Raw genomic sequence first — 19,793 nt, 5'->3', positions numbered from 1 at the left:
AAGGGTATGGGGAGAAAGCAGGGACCGGGTACTGAATTTGGATGATCAGCCTGATCGCATTGAATGGCGGAGCAGGCTCGAGGGGCCGAATGGCCTACTCCTGCTCCTATCTTCTATGTTTCTATGTTTCAGTTCTCGGATGCAGCACTGGAGGACTTGATGCAAGTGGTCTACAGAAGGAGACTGGGCCTCTACCCACAGGGGGCCAGGAGGCCTTCCAGACACACTGTGCGAAGGCAGTGGGAGATTATCGCTGAAGCCATCAGTGCCAACAGTGATACCCCCAGGACATAGATACAGTGCCAGAAGAAGTTTAATGACCTCACACAAGTGGTCAAGATGAGTGAATGCATCGTCAAATGCCATATCCCACCAACTGCACCACGAGACTCACACACTGCTCAATGCACTACACCCCATCAGTCACCTACCAACAATCTCTAACAATCACGACTCATACCTCACAATCATAGCTTCACCTTACCCTCACACACTTACCACTGCTGCAAGCCTCACACCCACATCTCACACCTTACACATTCAACCAGCTTTTCAACCATGTCAAGCACATTACCACACTCAATGACACACTTCCCTTTCTCCTGCAGGCCAAGGTGGCTCACAACGAGCAGGAACAAACAGGCAGGGGGCAAGCATGGCTGCAGAACCTGACCCAGATGGAGGAGACTGTTCCAGATATAATTGGAAGGGCCATCACTGAGTCCGTGGCGATTAGCGAGGCTGAAGGCATTGATGATGGCGGTATGCTCATATCTAATCCTTCTTCTCACTTCCCGCTTATCCCACAATATCTTCTCACTTACAAGCTGCTGATGGTGTAAACATGCACATTTTGCTTTCCCAACCTCCCAACCCTTGTGCCTTTCTCCTTTCAGATACCCAAGAACTGCCAGCAGCCCAGCCTGTACAGGAAGAAGTGGAGGAGGAGCGTTATGGAGAAGAAGAGGCACCGTCACGCAATCTGACACTCCCAGGCACCAGCTCAGAAAATGGCCCTGCAAGAAATTTAGAGGGTAGTGTAGAGTCGGGATCTGCACGTGAACGAGTCACCGAGCACAAATGGGCTGCAGCCAGGTCAGGGGGAAAGGGTAGTGCTGGTGCCAGCTCCCCAGAGGACGATGTCACACACAAGTTCTGCTGCAGAGGACTTTGATGGGGCGACCTTCAGAAGACGGGTGATGGGCATGCACACAGAAATACTTGGTGCAATGGCAGGCCTGCCAGAGAGCCTCTTGTAACTGTCAACGAGCATGGAGGAGTCCAGCTCCAAACTTGCACATGGCTTTGCGTAGAGCTTGGAGCCCATGATTTCCAGGATGGAAGTGATGGGCGATTCCATTAGAGCATTTATGGACCCAACAATGATGCTGGGTGTGATGGCCGATGTCGCAGCTTCCATTGCAGCACAAGTGGAAGTGACCCAACGTCTGAGTGTTGTAGTGGAAGCTTAGACTTCTGTCATGCAGGCTCAGCTTGCTGCCATTGCGGCTGGGTTTACGAGGGTATCACAACAGTCCAGCAATCAGTCCTCCAGCAGATGGCTAGGAATGCTGAGGCACCACCCCAGGGGAGTGGCAGTGGCTCCGTGGAGCACGAACCTGCTGATCTCTCTCAGGATGACAGCATTTGTACTTCCAACACTGCCACTCCGCCAATGCCATTGTAGTTGCCTCTCAGGCAGCCAGTCCTGACTTCTGCCGCCCATGCTGAGGTGGTGCATTCTACAGCCAGGACCTCTAGACCCAGAGCTGCTCGAGGTTGTCTTGCAAGGCCATCTGCAGTGTCCCACATAGAAAGTCAGGAACTTTCCGCCAGCCATTCTACAACCACTGCGGTAGCACTTTGTAGAATCATTAGAATAGGTAAAGGCACACGAAAGACAGATACTAAGGGAATGCACAAGGGTGATTAGTTGACTTTGTAATGTAATATTGGAATTAATTATTTATCAATTATGTTTGTAATGTTTATTTTGTGGTGGCTTTCATTTCAGTAGTGTGGTTAAGATACTGTGAGGTTCCGTGATAGAGGGATTGTCAGGTGGGGAAGTGTTGATCAACGGGGATCTGGGGTTTCATTCAGGGGAAGCGCAGTCTGATGATGCGTTCATGGACAGTGCGTCCAGAACGGGGATTTGCAGGCTGCCTCCTCCCTTCCCCCTGCCAACCGTGGCTCAGTTGGTAGCACTCTCCCCTCTGAGTCAGAAGGTTGTGGGTTCAAGTCCCACTCCACAGACTTGAGCACAAAAATCTAGGCTGGCACTCCAGTGCAGTGCTGAGGGAATGCTGCACTGTCGGAGGTGCCGTCTTTCGGATGAGATGTTAAACCCATCTGCTCTCTCAGGTGGATGTAAAAGATCCCATGGCACTATTTTGAAGTAGAGCAAGGGAGTTATCCCTGGTGTCCTGGCCAATAATTATCCTTCAATCAACATCACTAAAAAACAGATTATCTGGTCATTTTCGTATTGCTATTTGTGGAAGCTTGCTGTGCACCATTTGGCAGCTGTGTTTCCTACGTTACAACAATGACTACACTTCAAAAAGTACTTCGTTGGCTGTAAAGTGCTTTGAGACATCCTGACGTTGTGAAAGGCGCTATATAAATGCAGGTCTTTTCTTTTTCCAACTCCTCTTCTTCCTTTTCCTTATCCTCTTCCTCCTCCTGAGGTGGTCGAGGCACCCGTGCTGGCAAGGGTTGCGCCCTCATGATGGCCAAGTTGTGGAGGATGCAGCAGACCACCACAAATTGGGACACCCGCTCCGGTGAGTACTGGAGAGCTCCTCCTGAGCGGGCAAGGCAGCAGAATCGTTGCTTGAGCACCCCAATGGTCTACTCAATTGAGGTTCCTCATGGCAGCAAGGCTGTCATTATGTGATTGCTGGCCACGAGTGGTGGGGTTGTGGAGGGGAGTCATCAGCCAGGTGTAGAATGGGATAGTCCTTGTCACCGAGCAGCCACCCTCAAGTTCGATGTGATGGCTGGACGATTGCTGGCATAGCGGACTGGCGCAGGATGAAGCCATCATGACTGCTGCCAGGATAGCGGGCATTCACCATCATGATGTGCTGGGCGTGGTCACACACAAACTACACGTTAAGTGAGTGGTAGCCTTTGCGGTTACGGTACATCTCAGCATTGATGTGCGGTGCCCAAAAAGCCACGTGTGTGCAGTCGATGGCGCCCTGCACCAGGGGGAAGCCCAATATCCTGGCAAAGCCACGTGCACGCTCCTCCTGCTTCTCTCTGTTCAGAGAGAAGACAATGAAGTCCCTTCTCCTGGAGTGCAGAGCCTCTCTGATCTTCCGGATCCAGCGATGGACGGTGAACTTCAAGGTGTTAGCTATGTCGCTTGTTCCAGCTTGGAAGGATCCGCTAGTGAAAAAATTCAGGCCCACTGGCAGAGCCGTCGTCGCACTGCTATGAGGCTACAGGTCTGGTTCCAAGAGGCGGCGGAGTTCTGTGACCACCTCCTTGGTGAAGTGCAGCCGCATTCGGTGCAGGTCGGAGAAGTGCTCCCTGAAGACCCTAGGTGGGTAAGGCCTCCTGCTGAGAGCCCTCCTCGTCCCTCTGCGAGCAGCTTGTCTTTGCTGCCTCTGCTCCATCGCCCTGTCATGCTGCAGCGTGAGGGGGACTGCAAGTAAAGCCCCCATGACTGGGAGCGAGTGGTGAACTCAGAGGCCTTCCGGTAGCAGCCAACGCCTTCCCAACAGCCACCAGCACTGCCTGCACACTTTAACATTATAAATGTCTTCTAGCATGCCAGTATTGATATAAACTCTGCAAGAGCCAGTACAAGAGAAATAATCAACTTACCTACAAGTTGGATGTATCCCTTTCAATTGCGCTGGTGGAGGGTCCCTCGGGCAGCTGACTGTACGTTCAGCTGTGCGTGTTTAGGAGAGAGCATTGTTTGGAACAGCAACATCCACAATGACAGGTTGCGCATCAAATCAGTGTTACATGCTGACTGATGTCACGATCTGCCTACTCTGCATACTGCCGTCGCACACATGTCCCACCTGCGCTATCGCCCTCACTAAGATGGCGACCAGCTAGGCCGCACTCAACGTGGGCAGAAGTGAGGTGGCCGCCATTTTTGTCTCCAAACTGGCCTAAAATGCCGGCGCTAAGGTGTCGAATTTTGCTGTGTCTTCTCAGCCTCTATACCTTGCCTTTGTCCTTTGTTTGCCTGCCTCGACCAGGTTGTTTTGTGTTAGACATTCTTTGTAATATTGTACAAAAACAGTCAAGAGAGATACAGTTAAGCCAGCTGAGAGTTAACTGTCTGAGGCAAGCACTAATCCTAGCTTCCGGTCGCCTGTCATTTCAATTCACCGCTCCATTCCCACTCGGACCTCACCGTCCTTGGCCTCTTGTACTGTTCCACAGAAGCTCAACGTAAACTCGAGGAACAGCACCTCATCTTCCGATTAGGCACTCTGCAGCCTTCCGGTCTCAATATCGAGTTCAACAATTTCAGATCATAACCTCGGCCCCTATTTCATTTTTACTTATATTTTTCCACTCCTTTCCTCCCCCGCCCCTTTCCTTTTGTTTCTCTCTCACACCTGGCAGCTATCTTTTGCCCTGCCAGTACACTTTACACCTAATCCCAGCATATTACCATCTCGTCTAGCTTCTAATCTCTTTTACTTCTTTTGGTTCTTTTATTCTTTTGTCCGATCGCAGCCCTGCCTTCGATCTAGTTCCTTTTCTCTCCAGTTTTGAAGAAGGGTCAAACCCGAAACGTCAACTCAAATTTCTCTCCACGGATGTTGCCTGACCTGCTGAGTTTTTCCAGCATTTTCTGTTGTTATTACTAATCCTTACTTATCTGTTCCTCTCCCAGTCTGCTGGAGCAATCTTCAGACAGAATGAGCTTTTTAAAGGCTGCACTCTAATTTCCATGCACCCCAGCAGATTACACCAGTTTTACACAGGTTAAACACCAATCACTGCTCCAATGGGTAGGTACATGAAGCAACCCAGGAAGTTCACGTGTAAATATCTCTCCAGGCCATCAGTGGGTGCAGCTCATGTCTCATTGGAGCAGATGAGGCCCGACCCACTGTGTGGAATTTCACAGATACAAAATTTTAAATTTTAAAAAAATGGATAGAAGGAGTGAACTGGATTAGACTTTCAAGCTGCTGGGTGAACGTACTGACCATTCTATGGCCACATGAGAGCTGGTGAACCATCGCACAGGTAGGAGCCAGAGGACCCACACTATCCTATTGGTGAACCGCTCATTGAACAAGCTGTCCTGTCCATGTACTTTGCGGCAGCAATTCGCATTTCAAGGTTCCAGGTGCAAGGGTCAGGCTGGTACCGATTACAAGACCAGTATAAGTACAGGTGTAAGAGGTTAGTAGTAGAGGTAAAGCTACAGAGGAGAAGAGAATATCAGTCGGGTTACGACTATACTCAAGAAGGGAATGGGGTAATATCGTTCTGTTCTTACAACTATCGCTTAAGAATTGTAATTGTCTTAATTTGTGCTTGATTTGAGCAACTCAATAAAAGATCTCGTCACCACCCATAAGGTGTCAGGGTCGGATTTATTACAGGGTGAGGCCATGAAGAGATTTAAACAGGAGGATGAGAACTTTAAATTAGAGGCGTTGGGGCTCTGGGAGCCAATGTCAGTTTGTACAGCAGGGGTGATAGGTGAGCTGGGTCTGGTGCGGGACAGGACACGGGCAGCAGAGTTTTGATGAGCTGCCGATTATGGAGGGTGGAAGATTGGAAGCCAGCCAGGAGAGTGCTTAAACAATCAAGTTCGGCGGTGTCAATGGCACAGATGATAGTTTCAGCGGCAAATGGACTGAGGCAGGGTGGAGGTGGTTGACGTTAGCGAGGTGGATGTAGGCGGTCTTTGTAATGGAGAGCATATGTGGTTGGAAGCTCAAATCAGGATTGAATAGGATACCCAGATTGGCTCAGCTTGAGACAGTGACTTTTTTTTTATTTGTTCGTGGGATGTGGACGTCGCTAACCAGGCCAGAATTTATTGCCCATTGCTAGTTTCCCTTGAGAAGGTGGTGGTGAGCCTCCTTCTTGAACCGCTGTAGTCCATGTGGTGAAGGTACTCCCACAGTGCTGTTAGGGAGGGAGTTCCAGGATTTTGACCCAGTGGCGATGAAAGATCGGCGATATACTTCCAAGTCCGGATGGTGTGTGACTTGGAGGGGAACTTGGAGGTGGTGGTGTTCCCATGCGCCTGCTGCCCTTGTCCTTCTAGGTGGAAGAGGTCGCGGGTTTGGGAGGTGCAGCCAAAGAAGCCTTGGCGAGTTGCTGCAGTGCATCTTGTAGATGGTACACACTGCTGCCACGGTACACTGGTGGTGGAGGGAGTGAATGTTTAAGGTGGTGGATGGCGTCCCAATCAAGCAGGCTGCTTTGTCTTGGATGGTGTCGAGCTTCTTGAGTGTTGTTGGAGCTGCACTTATCCAGGCAAGTGGAGAGTATTCCGTCACACTCCGGACTTATGCCTTGTAGATGGTGGAAAAGCTTTGGGGAGTCATGAGGTGAGACACTCGCCGCAGAATACCCAGCCTCTGACCTGCACTTGTTGCCACAGTGGCTGGCCCAGTTAAGTTTCTGGTCAATGGTGACCCCCAGGATGTTGATGGTGGGGGACTCGGCAATGGTAATGCCATTGAATGTCAAGCGGCAGTGGTTAGACGCTCGCTGTTTGGAGATACTCATTGCCTGGCACTTGCATGGCACGAATTTTACCTGCCAGTTATCAGCCCAAGTCTGAATGTTGTCCAGATCTTGTTGCATGCGGGCATGGACTGCTTCATTATCTGAGCAGTTGTGAATGGAACTGAACACTGTGCAGTTATCATCGAACATCTCCACTTCTGACCTTATGATGGAGGGAAGGTCATTGATGAAGCAGCTGAAGATAGTTGGGCCCAGGACACTGCCCTGAGGAACTCCTGCAGCAATGTCCTGGGGCTGTGATAATTGACCTCCAACCACCATAACCATCTTCCTTTGTGCTAGGTATGACTCCAGCCAGTGGAGAGTTTTCCCCCCTATTCCCATTGACTTCAGTTTTACTAGGGCTCCTTGATGCCACACTCGGTCAAATGCTGCCTTGATGTCAGGGGCAGTCACTCTCACCTCACCTCTGGAATTAAGCGCTTTTGTCCATGTTTGGACCAAGGCTGTAATGAGGTCTGGAGCCGAGTGGTCCTGGCAGAACCCAAACCGTGGTGATGTGTTCATGCGCCAATGCTTCCACAAAGGCTCTGCTCATGTTCACGATGGATTCCTCCATTCGTTCCACACTCGCAGCGACCCTGGAGACAAAACCTGCCAGAGACTCCTGCACCTGTTCCTGGAGTTCCAGCACCGCTCTCCTTCTGGATGGACCCGGAGGCACAGGGTCGACATGCTGCTGAGCCGAGCTGGCAGAGTCCTGCACCCTCCGATGAGGACTCTTCAGTGCTGTCCCTGTCTCCACCATCTGCTGATGCTCACTTGTGAGCTGTGATATACCAGGTGACAACACTATTCTATCTCGCAAAGGTCCCACCGAGGTGTGAGTGTCTGCGCTGGTGCTGGGTGCGCTGAATTCTGCTGATGTTATGCCCTCAGAGGTTGCAGCTTCCACTGAGGAGGCTTCAGGCTCAGGCTGTTCCTCCTGGACTGTGGGGACGGAGGCTCTCGATGGTCCTGTGGGGGTCTAAAGGGAAGAGTTAGAGATGTGACATGAAGGTTGCATGCGCATTGAATTGTGCAGACGATCATAAGTCAATCTGTTAGAGCATCAGAATCATTATCATTCACTCATACAATGTCAATGAGAGAGATGCAGAACTATTCTGTCACCAGCTTGCTGTGATGCGCCCGCCTGTCCGTCCCCCTCTTGTGCACCCTCCTCCACTCCCACGGTCTCCAGGAGCGCCTTCTCTGCATTGTTGAGCTGGGCTATTGAGGGTGGCCCTCCTCCTGTCCTCACCCTTTCCCTCTTATTGTGGGTTCTCTTTTCCTGCAATGAGGGACACAAGTGGAGTTTGAGTGAGAATGAAGGAGTGAGTGTAGAAAATCCATAGCATTGATGCTAAGAAGGAGACAAAGGTGGAGCGAGGTGCCAAGACCAAGGGCCCTCCCTGTGTGTTGTAAGTTGTTGTCATTGCATTACAGAGATAGGGAGTGTGAGGGCTGCATTGTCAAATAGTTAAGTGAATGTGATCATATAGAGAGGGAATGGGTAAGGGTGCAGGGATGTAAGGGTGAAATGGGATGTGGAGGAGGATGTTGACAAAGCAGAGTGCTGGTGATGAGAGGCTATGGGGATCAGATTGAGGGTGATGGGAATGTAATACTCACTTTTCCTGTGCGGAGAAGGTCATGAAACCTCTTTCTGCACTGCAGCCAGGTTCTGCTTCACATAGAAATAGCATTGACCTCCTGTGCCACTTGCAGCCACACAGCTTTAGTCTGTTGTGGAGGCTTTTTCCTCCCTGAGGAAGGAAAGAGCACTTCCTTATTTGCTCTTGATCCCTCCAGCAGAGCTTGGAGGGAGGCCTCATCGAATCTGGGTGCACACTTTGGTCTGGTTGCAGAAGGAATCCCTCAGAAGAATGGTCATAAAGTTGGAAGGCTGAAAAAGAAGCAAGGCTGCTTGCAGGATTTAAATCCAGCTGCATAGATGACGTCATTGGAGGCGAGTTTCTGTATGAAAAGACTCATTGGGCCAGGGGTTTTCACACGCTGGAAATCAAGTGCCCAATTAGGGGAAATTCGGCCAATTGTCACAAATCACATCGGAGGTGGGGTCAGGAACCGCCGACCACCTGACACGCACTCAGCCTGCCCCCATTTGGCAAAATCCAGCCCGTAGAATCTCATTCCTGTTACTCTGTATGTTAATTTGCTATCTAAAATAAAGCAGCTTAACAATTCGCACCAGGCCTCTTCTCACTGAAGTGTTTCTCAGTCCACCTATTGAAGGATTGCTCACCTCATCCACCACCATCCTCTGGACTCTACCAGAATTCAACAACCATGATCAGACCTGCCGAAAACTTCATATTGTAGGAACGGCTAGATTCCTAACTAAAGGACTGAGATCGAGTCAGTCTATTAAACAAATGGGCCTAGAAATTCACTAGCCTTAGCGCCGCTTTTGAGGCGCTAGAGGGACTAGCGCCAGAGTTATGGCCAGTTGAAAAATTCCCTGGGGCCCTAAAGCGGCGTTGCACCAGTAGCGCTGCGCCGGCACCGATGACGTCATCGGTGTGCGCAGCGTCCCGGTTGCCATGCCGACGGGCCCCAGCGCCGAAATTCAGTTGCGGCCGCCTCGCCCGTGGCAGCCGCAACTAAGACTCTGGCAACAGAGTCCAACATGTGTTTGCGCCGGCGCATTAAAGGCCCCGCGGCGGCCGGCCGCTTTCCCACCGGCCGCCTGCCCGCAGCTCCCTCCCCGGACTTCTCCCCCCCCCCCGGAACAGATGCAAGCCCGGCACTTGTCCGAGGTGCCGGGCTCATTTTTAAACAGATTTGCGCGGGCCGCGGCCGGGTGCAGGCAGCTCCTCCTTAACGGAAGGAGGAGGCCTGCACTTCCCCAGCCTGCCGCACCGCATCGGGTGCCGCAGCGCCGGAATTGCGGCACTAAACGGCAGTTAGCGCCCTTTTCCAGGCGCTAAGACCCTTCAGTAGCGCCAGCAGCCGTTTGGGCGCGGCGCTACTGAATTTTTGCCGCGCGCAGGGGGACTTAGCGCCGGCACTAACTTCCGGCGCTAAAGCCCTGGCTAAGCCAAAACCCAATTTCTAGGCCATGATGTTTAACAATACTAATAAACAGAGTTTAACCCTAAAACATAGGAAAGCTGGATAACAGGTCTGTACTGGTTGCTAGCTCCATGAGGACTGACTAGGGCTCCTCCCTGGTCGGACGTCATGACGTCATCACGTTTTCCCGCCGCTGGAGGATCACGTGATCAACGTGATGACATCATTGCGTTGGGTCTCAATCTTAAAGCGAACGCGCTATGTACATGCGATAATATGAACAGAGATACAGATTCATTCTGTAGCTAACAATTAGTTAAAGATAATTATGTACATAAGATCAGAGTCCCCTTGGTGGCTCTGCCACATGCGCCCCCCCAGAATTGTCTTTAACTGTAAAAGTCAATCGACTAGGAGGTCTGACAAGCCTGTCAGAGCGACTCCTGTATTCTCGGAGTGAACGTTGTTGAACAGCGGGTGGGCTGGCGGAGGGGAGTCTTCGGTCTGGTGTGGATGCAGCGGGAGGGCAGCCACGGCATGGCGGCTGTGCAGTCTCTACTGGCCGGTCGATGTCCAGAAGCACCGGTTTGAGACGATCAATGGATATGTGGTCTGGTTTACCACCGATGTCTACCGAGAAACTCTTGTCGCCGGACTCCAGTACGCGGAAAGGTCCTGTGTAAGGAGCCTTGAGCGGATCCCTATGGGCATCATGACAAATGAACACAAATTCAGCATTTTTTAGCTCCGCTGGAATGTGCAAAGATGGCAGGCCGTGATGCAAAGTCGGAATAGGCGCGAAAGCCTTGGCCATTTCCCGGTGGTTGCTGAGTTGGTCGCATAAGAAGCGGCAGGAAATCTCCCGGTACGCGGAGCGGCTGGCCATACACGAGCTCTACAGCGGACGATTGCAGGTCCTCTTTGGGTGCCGTGCGCAGCTCCAACATGACCCATGGAAGCTTATCCACCCATCCGGCGCCTTGGAGGCTGGCTCTCAGCGATGCCTTTAACGATCTGTGGAAACGTTCGCACAAACCGTTTGCCTGTGGGTGATAGGCCATAGTGCAGTGGAGCTTGGTGCCAAGACCCTGGGCCACAGCGTTCCAGAGCTCGGACGAGAATTGTGGACCGCGGTCTGAAGAAATATCCACCGGAACGCCGAAACGTGCGACCCACGAGGAGAGGAACGCTCTGGCTACATCAGCAGACGTAGTAGACGGTAAAGGTACTGCCTCGGGCCATCTGGTAGTACGATCGACCATGGTTAGAATGTGTGTGAAACCCTGGGATGGTGGCAGCGGTCCGACGAGGTCCACGTTGACAGGGTCGAATCGCCATTCTGGTACATCGAATGTGGCCAATGGGGCCCTGACGTGGCGCTGCACCTTAGACTTTTGACAGACGACGCAGGTGTTAACCAGTCGCGGATATCCTTACGCATTCCTCTCCAGACAAACTTAGCCGACAGTAATTTTTGGGATGCTTTCACACCCGGGTGCGAAAGCCCATGGATGGCATCGAAGACTTGGCGGCACCAGACAGCTGGAACGATCAGGTGAGGATCCCCCATGGAGACATTGCAGAGCAACGCGGTGCCTGCTGCGTGGAATTGCACAACGGCCAGTTGGAGGCTAGAGGTGTCGGCGCGATACGACTGCGTTTCAGGGTCGGATGCTTGATCGGTGGCCATGAGGGCATAATCGATGCCCAACTGGACTGCCCGTACGGACATGTGAGAAAGGCAATCGGGTACCAAATTGTCCTTGCCAGCTACGTGCTGGATGTCTGTCGTGAATTCCGAAATGTAAGTTAGCTGTCGCTGCTGTCGAGCCGATCACGGTTCGGCGGTCTTGGCCATTGCAAAAGTCAGTGGCTTGTGATCTACAAACGCGGTGAAGGGACGTCCCTCCAACAGGAAACGAAAATGGCGAATGGCCAGGAACAGTGCCAGCAACTCACGGTCGAAAGTACTGTATTTGCTTTTGTTGCGCCGGAGTTGGCGGCTGAAGAACGCCAGTGGCTGCCACGAGCCGTTGACCCACTGTGCTTGTACGGCACCTATTGCATAGTCGGAAGCGTCCGTGGTGAGGGCGATGGTGGCTCCTGGCAGAGGGTGCACCAACATAGTTGCATTGGCTAGAGCGGTTTTTGTGTTGTCGAAAGCGTCGTCCATTTCCACCGTCCAGGTTATTGCATCCTTTCCCATCTTGCCTTTGAGGGCCTCGTAGAGGGGCTGCATGAGTTGTGCTGCCTTCGGCACAAAGCAGTGATAGAAGTTCACTATGCCCAGGAATTCTTGGAGGGCTTTGATGGACTGTGGCTTCGGGAATGCCGAAATTGCTTCGACCTTTGACTGCAGCGGGATTGCACCCTCCTGGGTAATGTGGTGGCCCAAGAAGTCGATCTGATGTAGGCCGAACTGGCATTTGGCTGGGTTGATTATGAGGCCATGCTGGCTGAGGTGCCGAAAAAGGGTGCGGAGGTGTTCGACGTGCTCCGCTTTGGTGGAGCTGGCTATCAGGATATCGTCCAGATAGACAAATAAAAACTGAAGATCCCGCAGGACCGAGTCCATGAGTCGTTGAAAGGCCTGCGCGGCGTTCTTGAGCCCAAAAGGCATTCGGAGGAACTCGAACAGTCCAAAGGGAGTAATAACCGCAGTTTTTTGGATGTCCTGCTGGTGTACGGGGACCTAATGGTAGCCCCGGATGAGGTTGACCTTGGAGAAGATTGAGTTTCCTGCCAAATGGGCGGAAAAGTCTTGAATGTGCGGGATCAGGTACCGATCGGGCGTCGTTGCGTCATTCAGTCGACGGTAGTCCCCACATGGCTGCCATCCGCCGCCGGGCTTTGGTACGATATGTAGGGGTGAGGACCAGGGACTATTCGACTGGCGAATAATCCCCAGCCGCTCCATCGTGGCAAACTCGGCCTTCGCTGCCATGAGCTTACCGAGTTCCAGTCGCCGAGCTCGTGTGTACACTGGGAAACCGGTCGTAGTAATGTGGTGTTGGACACCATGCTTAGCTGCCAAGGCGGAGAAAGTGGGCTTGGTCAGCTCCGAGAAGTCACCTAATAGGCGGGTGAATTCGTCCGGCGAGGGTAACGCGCAGGAGACTGTATGGGATGGTGTGGAACTGCGGAAGTACGGAATGGAATGGAAAGTAGCCGCGTTGACCAGTCGACGATTTCGGACATCTACCAAGAGGCTGTTGGCGCATAAGAAATCCGCGCCGAGGAAGGCTTGTGAAACTTTGGCTGTGATAAATTCCCACTGAAACCGTTGCCCGCCGAAGCGCACCCGGACCTGCCGTTTGCCAAAGGTATGAATGGCCCCGCCATTAGCTGCCTTGAGGGAGGGACCGTGCCTCCCAGACTGGATGTCAAGTGCTGAGGCGGGAAGGATGCTGCACTGCGCCCCAGTGTCGCATAAAAAGCGCCGGCCCGAAAGGGAATCTGTAATGTAGAGGAGCTTCCCGGAATTCCCAATCACCATCACGGCCGCGGCCTGTACCTTAAATTCAATCCTCCTTTCCTGGGGCTGCTGCCGGGGTTGATTTTCTTTTTAGGCGCGAAACTGCAAGGAGGGCGGCAGCTCCTGGCTTTCGCGCCGAAACGGGTGTGGTAAAAACACAAGCCGGGGGATGGAGGCATCGGGGCGGCATCCGCAGGGGAGGGGTGCCTCGTGGCGGCGCAGAATTGCTGCGTAACCACATAAACCATGTCTGCTTCTGCAGCCAGTGCTGAGCAATCCGCGGCGTCCGATCTAGCGAGAGCAGCTTGACCCTGTTCGGGGAGTTGACTCAGGAATAACTCCCGAAAAAGGAAACATTGGGGTTCAGAGCCCAGGAGCGTGAGCATCTGGCTCATTAACTCAGATGGCTTGGAATCGCCAAGGCCGGGCATAGCGAGCAGCCGTCGGGCCCGCTCTGCCTTCGTCAGTCCGAAGACCTGTATTAACCGCGCTTTAAGAGCATCATACTTGCTGGCCTCTGGGGGGTTTTCTGAGCAGGCTGATGATCCATGCAGCCGTGGAGCTGTCGAGTGCGGAGACCATGTGGACGTAACGGGTCTGATCCGTGACGATGTTACGGAGTTCGAATTGTGCTTCTGCTTGGACGAACCAGGAGGCAGCATGTTGTTCCCAAAACTGGGAGCTTCAAAGCCACGGAGTGTGCTTCCATGTTTCGTTTCGCTTCTTTCGCGAAAATTGTCCACGAAAATTCGGGGTCACCACTGTAGGAACAGCTAGATTCCTAACTAAAGGACTGAGATCGAGTCAATCTATTAAACAAACGATGTTTAATACTAATAAACAGAGTTTAACACTAAAACATAAGAAAGCTGGATAACAGGTCTGTACTGGTTGCTAGCTCCACGAGGACTGACTAGGGCTCCTCCCTGGTCGGACGTCATGACGTCTTCACATTTTCCCGCCGCTGGAGGATCACGTGATCAACGTGATGACGTCATCGCGTTGGGTCTCAATCTTAAAGGGACCGCACTATGTACATGCGATAATATGAACAGAGATACAGATTCATTCTGTAGCTAACAATTAGTTAAAGATAATTATGTACATAAGATCAGAGTCCCCTTGGTGGCTCTGCCACAATATCCTCACCATCAACTCCATCCACTTCCCCGGCCACTGTCTCAGACTGAACCAGGCTGTTCACAACCTCAGCATCCTGTTCAACCGTGAACTGAGCTTCTGACCCCATATCAGCTCCATCACAAAAACCGCCTACTTTCACCTCCTTAACATTATCAACCTTTGCTGCAACCTCAGCCTATTTGCTGTTGAAACCGTCCTATATCCCTTTTTCACTGCCAGACACAATCACTTCAATCCCCTACTCTCTGTAAACATCAGTTCATCCAAACTCTACTGCCCGTATGCTGTCCCACACCAACTCCACCTCGACCATCACTCATCCTCACTGACCAACATTGGCTCCAAGTCATTGCACCCACTCCTTGCAACATTACATTTTAAATTCTCATCTTTGTGTTTAAATCCCTCCATGGCTACAGCCCTCCCCATCTCTATAACCTCCTCCGCCCCTACAACTCCTTCCCTGAACTCTCCATTCCTCTGACTCTGGCCTCGTGATCTCCCCTCACGTCACCCCATTAATGGCTGCCATATCTTCAGCCGTTTGGACTCCACACTCTGGTATTCCCTCCCTAAGCCCTACCACCTTCCTTGATTCCTTTAAGAGTGTCCTTGAAACCCAACTCTTTGGCCAAGCTTTTTGTCACCCCTCCTAATATCTCCTTTTGTTCAGTGTCCATTTCTTTCTCTATTACTCTGTGAAGCACCTCAGGTCATTCTTCTGCATTAGTGGTGCTTATATACAGGCAAGTTGTGGCATCACCTCAAAAAGGCCTTGTAGGGTCAGAGCTCATCTCAGCACTTTTCTTCTAACGATTGTTCTTTGTTAGAAATGATCCAGTTATAAATGATCAGATGGAGTCTTCTGTTGAGGTTCCAGTCAAAGTGTTGAGTGATTCCTACCCATGGGGTAACTGGTCCAGAAATGTTATCATCAGACACACAGTGTAACATTTTCTTTCTCCAGCACTTTTAATCACCACCTCGTGGAAACACTTACCCAAGAGAAATTGGCAGAAACAACAAATTCGCTATTGCTATACTGGTCCACTTTCATCACAGCAGCCTTGACATTCGGAGTTACAAAGGTTTTACTGTCCTCGGGAAAGTCCATGTTCATCAGTACATTATGTAGATAAGACTCCAGGCTGTAAAATAAACAGACAGTTAGCGCTGGACCGGATAATAAAAACAGGAATTTACTCATTCGGGTAGAGTTTAACTTTGTCCGTTAGTGTCAAACGGGGAATAAAAATCGGGAGAGATGTAAAACGGGCCGCCGATTTGCTCTCACCGGGTTTACACTATCGCACAAAGTCAAAATCACCCCATTGACTTCGCACCACTGCTGTGACACGTCACACTGATGGAGGGTGCGGCAAGTAGTAGCTGCAATAATTACACCATTTGTCTTTTCCTGGGAAAGATTTCCAAATATGTTACTTATTTATCACACTTCAGTCCTTGTCATAATATAATCTGTATTTATGTTATTATATAAAATTCTTACATTTATTTTAAATACAAACATGTTAACATATTCTACATAAGCATAACTTGATTTGCCCGACAATGAAGATTCCAACTTTAAATTGGAACTAAACTGCTCAGAATTTGAACCAAATGCTCCCACAGCACACCCAAAGTTCCTTTACATGTGCAAGCTCGGGACTGCCCAAATTTCCTGTCCTGGGGGCCCCCGTGGCAGAGCCCAATGCAATAAAACATTTGTAAGATATTTTATATTCACCATGTCACACCACCTTAAGTGTTATTTATAGATATGTACATTAAAAAGAAAGATGTGAAAAGACCATCAGGGCCATCCATGCTCACTCTATCCATCAGTCTCTGAAAACTCAGGTACCACTCTCCCCGATGCAGAGCGTATTATCTACAAGTTGCACTGCAGCAACTCGTCAAGGCATCTTCGACAGCACCTCCCAAATCCACAGCCTCTACCACCTAGAGGGACAAAGGCAGCAGGTGCATGGGAACACTGTTGTGTATGTGCCTTTAAGAGAGAACTGATTTTATACTGCAGTACCGGCAGTGACCACACCTGTATATAAAGCCAGAGCAGGCTTCTGTACTTTCAGTTTAAGCTTACCCTCTGTTCAGTAAATACCTGTTATTATTGTACTCCTGCAGTCCGTGTATTATTGATACGCGGATACTACACTGGCGACGAGCAGGTTCGAACTCACCTGCAGTACTACACCACCTCACGGGGATCTTTCCCTGAAAAGAAGCTTCTTGGAGGTCGAAGTCAGAGCAACGGGCGTCAACCGCGGGCAACCGCCCAGGGATCTATCGGAGTTCGGAGAATTGCAGGGGAGGCTGTGGAGAGCTGGGCATGGCTCCCCAGTCAAGGTGTTTCAGCAAATCGTGCTGGTAGCAGGTAGTGCGCTGACCCTTCCGGACTGCGGCGGGCTCAAGCTCGATTGAGCGGCTATGCAAAGGGGCCGTGCAGCGTCGTCAGGAGGAAAAGAGAGAGAGAGAGGGTGGAGCGCACAGGGCGCGGTCGGTGCTCAAGAACCGGGCAGCGTAGAGAAAATAAAACGAGGGGAAGGAAAAGTGAGACGCGCCGAAGCCGCGGGTCGCTGCCATTACCCTGTAGAACGCTAGGAGCAGCGTGGCAGCAAGGGGAAGAAGGAAAAGCGCAGGAGGCGCCATTTTATTCCATTGGGGAAGAAGGAAAAGCGCGGGAGGCGCCATTTTAATCCATTGGGGAAGAAGAAAAAGCGCGGGAAGCGCCATTATAAACCACCCAAGATGCCGAAGAGTGGCAGTATCACTGCTTTCGACAACGAGGTAGATGACTGGACCACGTATGTGGAAAGAATTGAAGTGTACTGCAAGGCAAATGAGGTGGCCGATGGAAAGAAGGCGTCGGTATTATTAAATTTGATGGGCGCGAGAACGTACGAGCTATTGCGGAATTTAATTACCCCATCTAAACCAATGGAGAAAAGTTTTGAAGAGATTGTTAATATCTTACAGGAACACCTAAACCCTACACCGCTGCTGATAGCAGAAAGATTCAAGTTCCATAAAAGAAACCAGCACAAAGATGAGAGCAATGCTGACTATCTTACGGAACTACGCAAGTTATCGAAGCACTGCCAGTTCGGAGCAGGACTGGCAGACACCTTGCGGGATAAGTTTGTCTGCGGGCTCCAGAGTGAAGGAACCCAGAAACGACTACTTTCGGAAAAGGACCTGACGCTAGAACAGGCTTTCAGCGTGGCAGTATCCTATGAAGCAGCAGCATGGGGAGCTGCGGAAATACAGCAGAAACCACAAGAATACAGCGCTAACGAAATGGTGTACGGAGCAGAAAAGTGCTATCGCTGCGGCAGAACAACCCCATGATCAGAAGGACTGCTGGTTTAAGGACAAAGTATGCGGGCAATGTGGGAAAATGGGACACATAGCAAGAGTCTGCAGGTCGGGAAAGAAAACCAACACTAAAAGAACTACTAAGGAAAAGTACAAGAAAGTAAAAAAAAATGACAGGCAGTAGTTCGGAAGATCAGGAGAGTGATAATGACTCCAGGAGCAGGAGACTAAGTTGTCTAAAGTTACACAACATGATCGCAAAGGAGGATCACCGAACCATTTGGGTCACCCTCATGATAGCAGGGTCCCAAGTAAAGATGGAATTGGACACAGGATCAGCCCTAACTGTCATGAATCGACGAGACTATGAGTGGCTATTCTCACACATACCCTTGAAGGACACGTCCAATGAATTGAAGACATACACGGGACAAAAAGTCTATCCCAGAGGAAAAATAAGGGTGCCAGTTAAATACAACGGCAAGGAAACACAGAAACTGTATCTATATATATTACAAGATGGAGGACCACCATTATTGGGACGTGAATGGATCCGAAAAATACAATTGGATTGGCATTCCATTCAGGCGCTAACTGTGACTGACAAAAAGGATGACGACGTCACACCTGGACGACTGCCAAATATTCTAACTGACGCGAAAGAGGTGTTCCAACAAGGACTTGGGACTCTAAAAGGAGTAACGGCAACGATAAAAATCGAAGATAACGCAAACCCAAAATTTTTTAAGGCCAGACTGGTACCGTACGCGATCCGCCCAGCCGTTGAAGCAGAGCTGGAGAGTCTGGAGTGTTCGGGTGTGCTGTCCAAGGTGGACTGGAGTGAGTGGGCCACACCCATCATTCCTGTAATGAAGAAATCATTGAGCAGCACGCCTGGGGAGCTGAAGAAGGTTCGCATCTGTGGGGACTTCAAGGTAACTGTGAACCCAGTCCTGCACACAGTACAATATCCACTTCCACGGATAGAAGATATTTTCGCCTCACTATCTGGAGGGAAACACTTTACGAAGATTGATCTGTCCCAAGCGTATCTACAAATGGAGGTGGAAGAAGCATCTAGGAAATACCTCACGATAAACACTCACAAAGGTCTTTACCAGTACAACCGACTGGTATTCGGGGTAGCATCAGCCCCGGCTATTTGGCAGAGGGCGATGGAACAAGTCCTGCAAGGGATCCCGGGGACCCAGTGTTATTTGGACGACATCTTGGTTACGGGCGAAAATGAGAGTGAACACCTTGCCAACCTGGAGCAGGTGCTCACTAGATTACAAGAATATGGGCTACGAGCCAACCGCCCCAAATGCGATTTCTTCAGGAGACAAATCTCGTATTGTGGCCACATGATTGATGAGGAAGGGTTGCATAAGTCCCCAGACAAGATTGAGGCAGTAGTCAAGGCTCCAGCACCGGAAAATGTGTCGCAACTGAGGTCGTTTCTCGGGTTGGTGAACTACTACCATAAATTCTTGCCGAATTTATCTACAATTCTGCACCCACTGACCGCCCTGCTGCAAACTGGAGTAACATGGAAATGGAGTGATGAGTGTAAGCGTGCCTTTCAGAAATGTAAATGCCTAATCACTTCAAAAGAAGTATTGGCCCACTGCAATCCAACACTACCGATTCGGTTGGCATGTGATGCGTCTCCCTACGGCATTGGAGCGGTGCTGTCACACAAATTCCTTGACGGTTCAGAGAGGCCAATAGCCTTTGCGTCGCGCTCGTTAACCTCAGCCGAGCGTAACTACGCCCAGATTGACAGGGAGGCCCTCAGCCTGGTGTGGGGGTTGAAGAAGTTCAATCACTATCTGCATGGGCAGAAATTCACCCTACTGACTGATCATCAGCCCCTGGTCTCCATTTTTAACCCAAAGAAGGGCGTTCCGGTGATGATGGTGCAACGGCTGCAAAGATGGCCACTTTTTCTAGGGGCACATCAGTACGACATAGAGTACAAGGGTACGAAACAGCATGGAAACGCTGATGGGCTGTCGCTCCTACCGTTGCCTACGGTGGAGGAAGCACCTGCAGAGGA

The 19,793-nt window shown here is 50.8% G+C and overlaps 1 protein-coding gene across 1 annotated transcript in view; it reads right to left on the bottom strand.

The window, feature by feature from the left end:
• Positions 1-15,532, bottom strand: part of LOC147116320 (adhesion G protein-coupled receptor G2-like) — a 163,769-nt gene extending 148,237 nt beyond the window's left edge. The window contains exon 1 of the mRNA XM_085992040.1: positions 15,393-15,532. Coding sequence (XP_085848166.1) covers positions 15,393-15,512 — 120 coding nt within the window. The 5' untranslated portion in view covers positions 15,513-15,532. The remainder of the gene's footprint in view (positions 1-15,392) is intronic.
• Between the last annotated feature and the right edge of the window lie 4,261 nt (positions 15,533-19,793).

This window comes from Somniosus microcephalus, chromosome 6, assembly GCF_052327205.1.
Source record: "Somniosus microcephalus isolate GS21.2 chromosome 6, FLI_Smic_1.0, whole genome shotgun sequence".
Lineage (NCBI taxonomy): Eukaryota > Metazoa > Chordata > Chondrichthyes > Squaliformes > Somniosidae > Somniosus > Somniosus microcephalus.
This window is presented reverse-complemented; position numbering and strand designations above follow the sequence as displayed.